This window comes from Aureococcus anophagefferens, assembly GCF_000186865.1.
Source record: "Aureococcus anophagefferens unplaced genomic scaffold AURANscaffold_298, whole genome shotgun sequence".
NCBI lineage: Eukaryota > Pelagophyceae > Pelagomonadales > Pelagomonadaceae > Aureococcus > Aureococcus anophagefferens.
This window is the reverse complement of record NW_008705828.1, coordinates 1-8904: the sequence shown is the minus strand read 5'-3', so window position 1 is coordinate 8904 and position 8904 is coordinate 1. Positions and strand designations below refer to the sequence as shown.

The following is an 8904-nucleotide window of genomic DNA, read 5'->3' as shown; positions in this document are numbered from 1 at the left end:
GTCGGGTTGAAGATTTGATTTCCACACAGGTCAGACGTCGTCTGCGCGGCGCCGCTGACGGACCTCGACGCGCACGAGCTCGCGGCGAGCCCCGCCGCGGTGTCGTCCGACGGCGCCTGGCGCTTCGGCGAGGACGCGCCGGGCAAGAAGGGCTGGATCGTCGACGACGCGCATGGTGGTGTGGTGAACTTCACCGTTCACACGCCGCCCGACGGCCGGGACCCCGTCGTCGGCGTCGGCTTCCTCGCGTCCTGGGATCCGTCCATGGGCGCCGTGCGCGTCGTCGTGGACGGCGACGCCGAGAACGCGGCCGTCCTCAACGCGTCGCGGCCCGGCGGCACGGCGTCGCAGACCGAGTACGCGCGGCTCTGCGTCGAGCCGCCGCGCTATTCGCCCTGCTTCCCGGCCTGCGGCGCGCCGACGAAGCGGCCCCTGCGCTTCGCGGCCCACAAGCCCGCGTCCTGCGACCGCGACCAGCGCCAGTGCGAGAGCGCGTGGCGCCGCTACGACGCCGCGCAGCGCGCGTCCACGGCGCGGTCCCTGTCCTTCGAGCTCCTCCCGCGGCCCGGCGCGGCCTCGAACCGGTTCGTGTTGCGCTACGTCGTCACGTGTTAGATGAGCGTGTCGCGATCGAGGTCGTGGGGGTTCCGGGTGTACCCGCCGGAGGATCCCCAGAAGCTCCGCAGCAAGCAGTCACACGCGAGGCTCAGCGCGCCCGCCGTCCTCGCTTTTGCCACGTCCCCCGACGTCACCGTGGGCTCCGTCGTGCGAAAGAGCAGCTCGCAGGGCGCCTGCTCCCAGGGCCGCCGCTTCGCGGTCGCCGCCGTCGCGGGCTCGCCGTCGACGGCGACGAGCGTGTGGCCGACCTTGACCCGGCCGAGGAGCGGCGACGCGGCCGCGATCCGGGCGATCTTCGGCGCGCCGCGCTCAAAGTCCGCGCGGAGCGGGCCCGGCGCGAGGACGACGACGTACTCGCGGTAGAGGACGTAGCCCGCGTCGTCGTAGACCTTGCGCGTCTCGCGGTCCTTGCGCTCGTCCGGCGCGACCTTGGACGACGCGGCGCGCGACTGGCGCACGCCCGCGAGGCCCGCGGCCAAAACCCGCTGCCGCCGCGCGAGCGCCGCGCGCGTGTCGCGCAGGTCCGGCGAGGCGCAAACGCGCTCCATGCGCGAGTTCGTGCACAAATTCTGGAACGCCGGCATCGACGGCGCGTGGGCGAGGACGAGGCGCAGGACGTCGTCGGGCAGCCCCATGAGGCCCACCGGACGTTCGGGCGTGGGGTTGGGCTTGGTTCCCTCGAGGGAGATGTGCTCCGGGACGACTCCCTGCCTCGCCATAGTAAAAATGCTCTAGGGGTGCGTTCTATAAGCTAGGTTTTTCGCCTGCATTCCCCACGGGTGTACGCACAAGCCAGGGAAAGCACAAACCTGTGTTCAACAAGTGCGATTGTTGCACTCGGATCTCGTCGGAGCATGGCTCGTTGCCGAGTCGCAGCGCTGCTGCTGCTCCGCGCCGCGGCCGCCTTCGTCGCGCCGCGCCCGCTGCCGCCGCTGCGCAGCCTGCGCCGCGCCGCGCCCGCCTTCGTCGCGCCGCGCCCGCCGCCGCCGCAGCGCAGCCTGCGCCGCGCCGCGGCGCCCGTCGACGCCGCGGAGGAGATCTGGTGCCCCAACGGAGAGTGCGAGGTACTCACCGATGCGGCGCCGGACCAGGAGGAGCTGTCGCTGAAGGAGCGGGTGCTCTCCTGGCTGGGCCGGCGGCGGAGCCGCAACGTCGAGCCCGGGAAGCTCGTGCTCGTGCGCCACGGCGAGTCGACGTGGAACGCGAACAAGACGTTCTCGGGCTGGGTCGACGTCGACCTCAACGGCGTCGGCGAGCGCGAGGTCGAGCACGCGGCGCGCCTCATGATGGAGCGGGGGCTCACCATCGACGTCGTCTACACGTCGCTCCTCAAGCGGGCCATCCGGTCCGCGTGGATCCTCCTCCGCGAGTCGAAGCAGTCGTTCCGCCCCGTCGTCAAGGACTGGCGGCTCAACGAGCGCCACTACGGCGCCTTCCAGGGGCGGTCCAAGCCGGGCCTGGCGGCGCTGCTGGGCTACGAGCAGGTGCGCGACTACCGCGCGGGCTTCGTCGCGCGGCCGCCCGCGCTGCCGCGGCACCACGCGCTGTCGCCGTTCCGCGAGCGCAAGTACACGGGCGTCGCGGCCGACGACCTGCCGCTGACGGAGTCGCTGCGGGACTGCCTCGAGCGCGCGCTGCCCGTCTACGAGGACCGCATCAAGGCCGACGTGCTCGACGGCAAGGACGTCGTCGTCGTCGCGCACGGCAACGCGCTGCGGGGGTTAGTGAAGGCCATCGACGGCCTCAGCGACGACGTCATCGAGAACGTGGCCATCCCCAACGGCATCCCCCTGGTCTACGAGTTCGCGCGGAGCGCCGCGGGCGACCTCGTGCCCGTGCCCGGCGAGAACGCCGAGGGCCAGCTCAGCGGCGAGTTCCTCGAGGAGAAAGGAGCGCTCCGCGAGGCGTTGGAATTCGAACGCGCGCGGACGCGGCCCGAGTCGCTCGCGGACCCGTCCGAGGACATCTCGCGGCTCTGGGGCGTCGACAAGTCGACGGTGCTCTCGCCCCTGGAGCAGAGCCTCGCGAAGCTCCAGAAGGAGCGGCGGCTCATGGCGGCGGCGGCGGCCGAGTTCAACGTGCCCGTGGAATACCGCGTCGCGGACGACGTCGTCCGCAAGGTCACGCGCGGCGCGCTGCGCGAGGAGCTCGCCCGGGAGAAGGCGAGCAATGTTTTCAAGGGCACGCGCGGCGCGCTGCGCGAGGAGGTCGCCCGGGAGAAGGCGAGCAAGGTGTCCTTCGCGCCCGGTGCTAAAACGGCCGCGTCGTCCGCGGTCTACAAGGACGCGTTCGAGGCGGCCGCGGCCGCGCCGCGGCGGCGCCGGTCGGTTAGGCCGCCGGCGCCGGGCGAGGCGCGGCCGCCGCTCGTCGTCATCATCCGCCACGGCAAGACGACGCACAACAAGCTCGGCCTCTTCACGGGCTGGGAGGACGCGCAGCTCGCGCCCGAGGGCCGCGCCGAGGCCGCGGCCGCGGGCGCTTTGATGCGCGCGCACGGCGTCGAGGTCGACGTCGTCTACACGTCGTGGCTCACGCGGGCCATCGAGACGGCGTGGCTCGTGCTGAGCCCCTTGGACGCGCTCTGGGTGACGATCCACAAGAGCTGGCGCCTCAACGAGCGCATGTACGGGCGGCTCACGGGGTTGAGCAAGCGCATGATCAAGCAGAAGCACGGCGACGACCAGTTCATGAAGTGGCGCCGGGGCTACCGCGAGCGGCCGCCGCCGGCGAGCCCCTTCAGCCCCTTCTACCCGGGCAACGACGAGCGCTACCAGAAGTACGTGTCCGACGTGCCGATCTCGCTCCGCCAGTCGCTCATCCGGTCCCTGGGCCACGGGCGCCTCGAGCTGCACCGCAAGTTCCCGCGGGCCGAGTCGCTCAAGGACTGCATGGACCGCACGATCCCCTACTACCAGAACACGATCTACCCGCAGACCATCGCGAAGAACCGGACGGTGCTCATCGCGTCGTCCGAGAACGCGATCCGCGGCCTGCTCATGCACCTCTGCGACATCCCCATCGCGAACATCTCCAACGTCGAGATCCCGACGGGCGTGCCCCTCATCTACGACATCGCCGGCCGCTGCGTCCACCTCTTCGACGACGGCCAATTGCCGAAGCCCCGGGACCGCTACGACTTCGGCGAGGCCGCGGACCTCCTCTTCCGCCCCTGCGACTACGACGACGACGACGGCTGCGACCTGCTGGACCCCCACCTCTACCTCGACGACAAGTTCCACCGCGGCGACGACGGGGGGCTCGGCCCCGACAGCGAGGCCGCGGCGGAGCGCGAGGCCTGGGAGCGCGTCCTCGAGATCGGCGAGGACGACGAGTTCACGACGGAGGAGCGCGACTTCTGGGTCAAGGAGATCCGCGAGGGCGCGACGGAGTTCGACGACGAGCCCGTCGAAGTCGAGATCTAAGGTCGTGTGTTGTGTTGCAGTTTGGGTGTTCTCGGACTGCATCGTAAGTTGACGGCACGTTTGAACACTTTGCGAAACGCTCCGGAGCGCGAACCTTCTCGCACGTCGTCGGCAGCCACCATGAAACACAGCAGCCAGAAGCGCCAGGCGCACACGCCGCTGCCCCGCGGCTCGAAGAAGACGCACACGCTGCCCCGCGGCTCCAAGCGCTACGTCGGTCGCAGCGTGACCAAGGCGTTCGCACGCGAGGACAATGGCGTGATGGACGTCTTCAGCGGTCATGTCGTCGACTACGACGCCCGCGATCGTTTCTACCGGATTCTCTACCACGACAACGACGTCGAGCAGGTGGACCACGACGAGCTCGCGGACATCTTGGACGCGGACGCGGACGACGTGCACCCGCGCGGCTTTGGCAAGGTCACCTCGGTGGAGCTCGAAGCGGACCTTCGCTGTGCGGCGGCGCTCCCATCGCTGCACGGGCCGACGCTATACTTGAAGATCGGGAAGTTGGACATCGACGCCCGCGGCGAGGTCGAGACGGGGGACGAGGTGCTCTTCGCCTTCGCAGGCGCGCCCCTCGCCCGCGACGAATTCGGCTGGTATCTGGGAACGATCAAGTCGGCCCTCACGCGCGCCGAGAAGAAGAAGTTCCCGGGTTGCCACGCCTGGTGCTGCTTCGACACTGCGACGGATCCGAAGAACTACCGGCTCTGCGCCGCCTACGGGATCAAGGCCTCGAAGGTCCAGATCGCGATCACCACGGACGACGCCCACCGCGGCTCGCTCTGGGCGAAGGTGCGGACGACGGTCGACGTCGGGCAGCACGCCGGCCCGGGGAAGCCCCGGAAGAGCCAACCATCGGACGTGGACTCGCTCCAGGACCCCGCCTGAGGCGGAGACGCGCCGAGTCCCCCGCGCGCCCCGACGTCCCCGCGCCGCGACCGCCGACTCATGGACAGATTTGACGTGGCGGGGCGCGCGTATGGCGCGCCTACGCGTTGACGGAGAAGACGGCGGGCTTGTCCGGCGCGGAGCCGCCGAGGCCGATGGGGTTGGACGTGCCGAGGTCCTCGAGGGGCATGTACTCCGCGAGGATGCCGCGGACCTGGTCCCGCATCTGCGCCTGCGTGTGCTTCCAGTAGGCGAGCCCCGCGAGGAGCATGACGACGACGATGGCGACGACGAGGAGGAAGACGGCGTACCAGGGGATGCCGCTCTTGACCGTCTCCTTGGTCTTGGTGACCTCGGGCGTGACGTAGGGCGCGACGGAGTCGGCGAGGCACTTCGCGTACGCGTCCGACGACACGAGCGCCGCGGCCTCGACGCAGTCGCAGGCCGGCGGGAGCGCGTCGCGCGCGTAGCCGTGGCACACGGTGGACAGCACGTTGAGCGGGCTCAGGCCGCCCCAGACGACGGCGTCGTTGACGATGCACTCCGGCACGTAGACGATGTTCTTGTTCTCCAGCTCCGCGACCTCGTGGTCCAGCACGGCGTTGGGCCCGCCGTCGAGCCCCCCGCTGTCCGCGACGCAGGCGTCGACGTAGGCCTCGTCGACGCCGGCCTCGCGCATGGCCCGCGACCGGCAGCCGGCGTCGACGAAGTCCTCCGCGGTGCCGCAGAGCTCGGAGAAGTTGCCCACGTAGTCCCACCACGTCTCGCCCACGCCGACTTGGTCGGACTCGGCCTGGTCCTTGCCGCCGTAGCGCTTCCAGACGCAGGTGCGCCGCAGGTTCTCCGCGACGACGTCCGCGCCGGCGATGCCGTCCGCGCGCTTCCCGTCCGGGTCCGGCGCGCAGTAGCGGCCCCCGTTCGTGCACAAATTGCCGCAGAGCTCGTCGTCGGACGCCAGCTTGAGGTCGCAGCCGTAGTGGGACCCGTTGTACGTGTAAAAGTGCGGCGTGAACAGCTGCTTCGTGCCGAGCGCGAGCACCGTGGCCTTGAAGTCGCGCAGGAAGTCGAGGCTCGCCTCGTCGATGGACGTCGTCCAGAGCTCCCACTCGACGCGCGCGTCGGGCGCGGGCACCGTGTACTCCAGCGACGCCTGGACGAGCGACTCGACGATCCAGGGGTCGCGTTTGCACTTTTGCCCCGGGTACGCGCCGCACCTGAAGTAGTCGCGGATCGCGTCGCCGTCCTCCTTGTAGAGCATGACCGACGCGATGGAGATGTCGCTCCCGGAGCCGTCGTCGGCCATGATGGGCTCCTGGCCCTCGCACCGCGCCTGCGGCTCGCACGCCGTGCCGCAGACGCAGCGGTCGTCCGCGATGACCAGACCCGACGCGCCGAGAGCCTGGGCGTTGCGCGCCTTGACGACGAAGGTGCAGCCGCCGCGCTCGGCGAACATGAGGTAGGGCGACGAGACCGCGCCGCGCATGCTCGCGTCGACGTCGCAGAGCGTCGAATTCGCGTAGACGAGCCGCTGGCTCAGCGACTCGTCGTACTTGGGCTGGCCGAAGAGCGCCGCGACGTGGGCGTAGCCGCCGTCCTTGTTGAGCTGGGCGGGGATGGCGATGTTGAAGAGCGTCGAGCCCGCCGAGGCGCCGGCGGCCAGGAGAAGCGTCGCCGCGCCGCCGGCGCGCATCGTGGCGGACGGAGGGCTCGCGACGCGTCGGAGGCGAAGCGGGCCGCGACGGAGGAGCACGCCTAGGGCGGCGGCCGGGAGCGGGCGAGGCGCGGCGGCGGCGGTGCGTCGCCTGTGCCCGGCGTTCGGCAGATTTCGTCGACTCTGGCCCTCCGTCGACGCGATTCGCCTGGCCCGCGCCTCGCATCGCGTGAGCCTCGCGCGCGCAAGGCTCGCGCCGAACGACGTACCGAAGCGCACACGTACAGACACGTTACGACCCGCCCTTGCGCTCGAAGTGCTCGTACTCGACAGAGAAGAGCCCCGCGACGAGGAGCGCGCGCTGCCGCTGGGACGCGCCCGCGGGGAACTCGACGAGGAAGCTGTCGAACTGGTTCAGGCAGCGGCAGAGCGTGTTGCAGCAGGACTCGTCGCCGCCGGCGGGCGCGAACGTCTTCTGGACGTGGCTCACGACGGCGCCGGACTCGTCGAGGACGTCGATGACGAGGTCCGGCCGGCAGCACGTCGCGCCGCAGCAGTTGTTGTGCTCGCCGCAGCAGCAGGAGTTGAACCGGAGCGTGAAGCCCGGCTCGGTCTCGGAGGTCACGCGCGCGAAGAAGGTGCACAGGCAGCAGCACGTCCACCACTTTTCCTCGAACGACGACGTTCCCGCGGCGGGCTCGAAGGCCTCGACGACCTCGCCGACGACGCGGCCGCCCTCCTCGACGAGCGATAGGCGCAAGCGCAGACTCTCGGGCCGCGTCCGCACCAGGAAGAGGCCGACGCACGCGCCCAGGACGCCGAAGACGAGCTCCGCGATGCCTCCCAGCGGCACGGCCACGAAGAAGGGCAGCGCGTACGTGACGACGCGCCCGAGGAACAGGCCGACGCCGGCGCACAAGCCGATCGTCGCCTTGATGCCCATGCGGAACGGCCGCGCGAGGCGGAAGCGCTCGATTCCCGCGCCCCCGTCGGAGCCGTCGACGGACTCGAAGAAGTGCATGGTCAGGGCCCGGAAATTCAGACAGCCGCAGCAGGCGAGCGCCGCGCGCCAGCCGCACTTCGACTCCTCGTGCGCGACGAGCGCCGCCGGCAGCGCGAGCAGATCCTTGTTCGTCGGCCGCCAGCGCGCCGCGTCCGTCGGCGACGCCGCGACGGCGCGGCCCTCGGGCAGCGCGGAGACCTTGTAGCGGTTCTTGGCCTCGTAGGGCAGACCGAGGCCCTGGGCGAAGGACTCGAGGAACTGCGTCTCCTGGCGCACGACGACGCCGCGCATCTTCTCCAGGTCGGCGGCGACGAGGTCGACGGCTACGGCGGCAGGAATGAGCGGCGACACCATGGTCGAGCCGAGCTCGACGTCGCCGCTCGGCTGGTCGACGACCGCGATCATCGTCAGCTCGGCGCGCTGCGTGAGGCGCAGTTCGAGCACTGCGCTGCGAGAGAGCAGCTCGACCTTATGCTCGCGCACTGCGCTGCGTGAGGCGCGCGGCTGCGAGATCCACGGTCGGACGCGCTTTGCGCAGGCGACAACGTTGAGTTCACGTTTACGTCAACGTCTCGGGATCACACACCCCTTAAAGCGCCGCGCGCCCTAGTCGAGGTGGTGCTCCATCTTGTGGCGCATGATGGGGAGGAGCTGGGCCCGGGGCGCGGCGAGGAGCGGCTCCGCGTCCGCCGCGGTCGGCGCGCCGCCGGCGGTCTCGGGCGCCGCGGGCGCGCCGCCGCCGTTCTCGTTGAGCGCGCAGCAGCAGTTGAGGGGCACGAGGGCGCCGGCGCAGAAGCAGAGGCAGAGCGTGCAGTAGATGACGTTGCCCTCGACGTGGCAGAGGCCCTGGTCGATCTCGAAGAACATGAAGTCGACGAGGAGACTCGTCGCGATGGCGTTCGCCTTGTCCATGGCGCTCACCGACGGGTCGAAGGTCACCTCGAAGTTGTCGCTGTCCGTGCAGAGCGCCTTGCAGGCCTCGCCGCAGTCGCGCGGCGCGAGGTGGCGGATCGTCGCCACGGGCGCGTCGTCGCGCTTGACGACGAACGTCGAGTCGCAGCACATCTCGCTCCAGCCGCCGAAGCACGTCGGCCCCGTCATCTTCGTGTCGAGCTGGTCCTGGGCGTTCAGGATCTCCAGCGTGGGCACGAGGCAGCCGCCCAGCGGCGCCGGCTGGCGGATGAGGGAGAGCTTCGTCGCGGGGTTGATGTTGCCCGGCTCGCCCTGGACCAGGCCCTCGTGGACGATCATCTCCTCGGCGCAGAATTCGCCGAGGATGGGGCAGAAGAGGCACTGGCGCGGGCCGTTGCAGTTGC

The 8904-nt window shown here is 70.5% G+C and overlaps 3 protein-coding genes across 3 annotated transcripts; 2 read left to right on the top strand and 1 right to left on the bottom strand.

Moving 5' to 3' along the window:
* Positions 1 to 29: 29 nt before the first annotated feature.
* On the top strand, positions 30 to 615 carry AURANDRAFT_68688 (hypothetical protein; the record flags this gene model as incomplete). Its single annotated transcript, XM_009044402.1, has 1 exon — positions 30 to 615. A coding segment is annotated over one exon (586 nt), but the record flags the coding sequence as incomplete, so codon positions are not given.
* Positions 616 to 1781: 1166 nt separating this feature from the next.
* Positions 1782 to 2420, top strand: AURANDRAFT_6558 (hypothetical protein; the record flags this gene model as incomplete). The annotated part of the gene is made up of 1 exon (XM_009044403.1): positions 1782 to 2420. A coding segment is annotated over one exon (639 nt), but the record flags the coding sequence as incomplete, so codon positions are not given.
* A 2573-nt stretch (positions 2421 to 4993) lies between these two features.
* AURANDRAFT_72838 (hypothetical protein) lies at positions 4994 to 8904 on the bottom strand (the record flags this gene model as incomplete). The annotated part of the gene is made up of 3 exons (XM_009044401.1): positions 4994 to 6537; positions 6917 to 8008; positions 8366 to 8904. The coding sequence occupies 3 exons, from the start codon at positions 8837 to 8839 to the stop codon at positions 5035 to 5037; spliced, it is 3069 nt and encodes a 1022-aa protein (XP_009042649.1).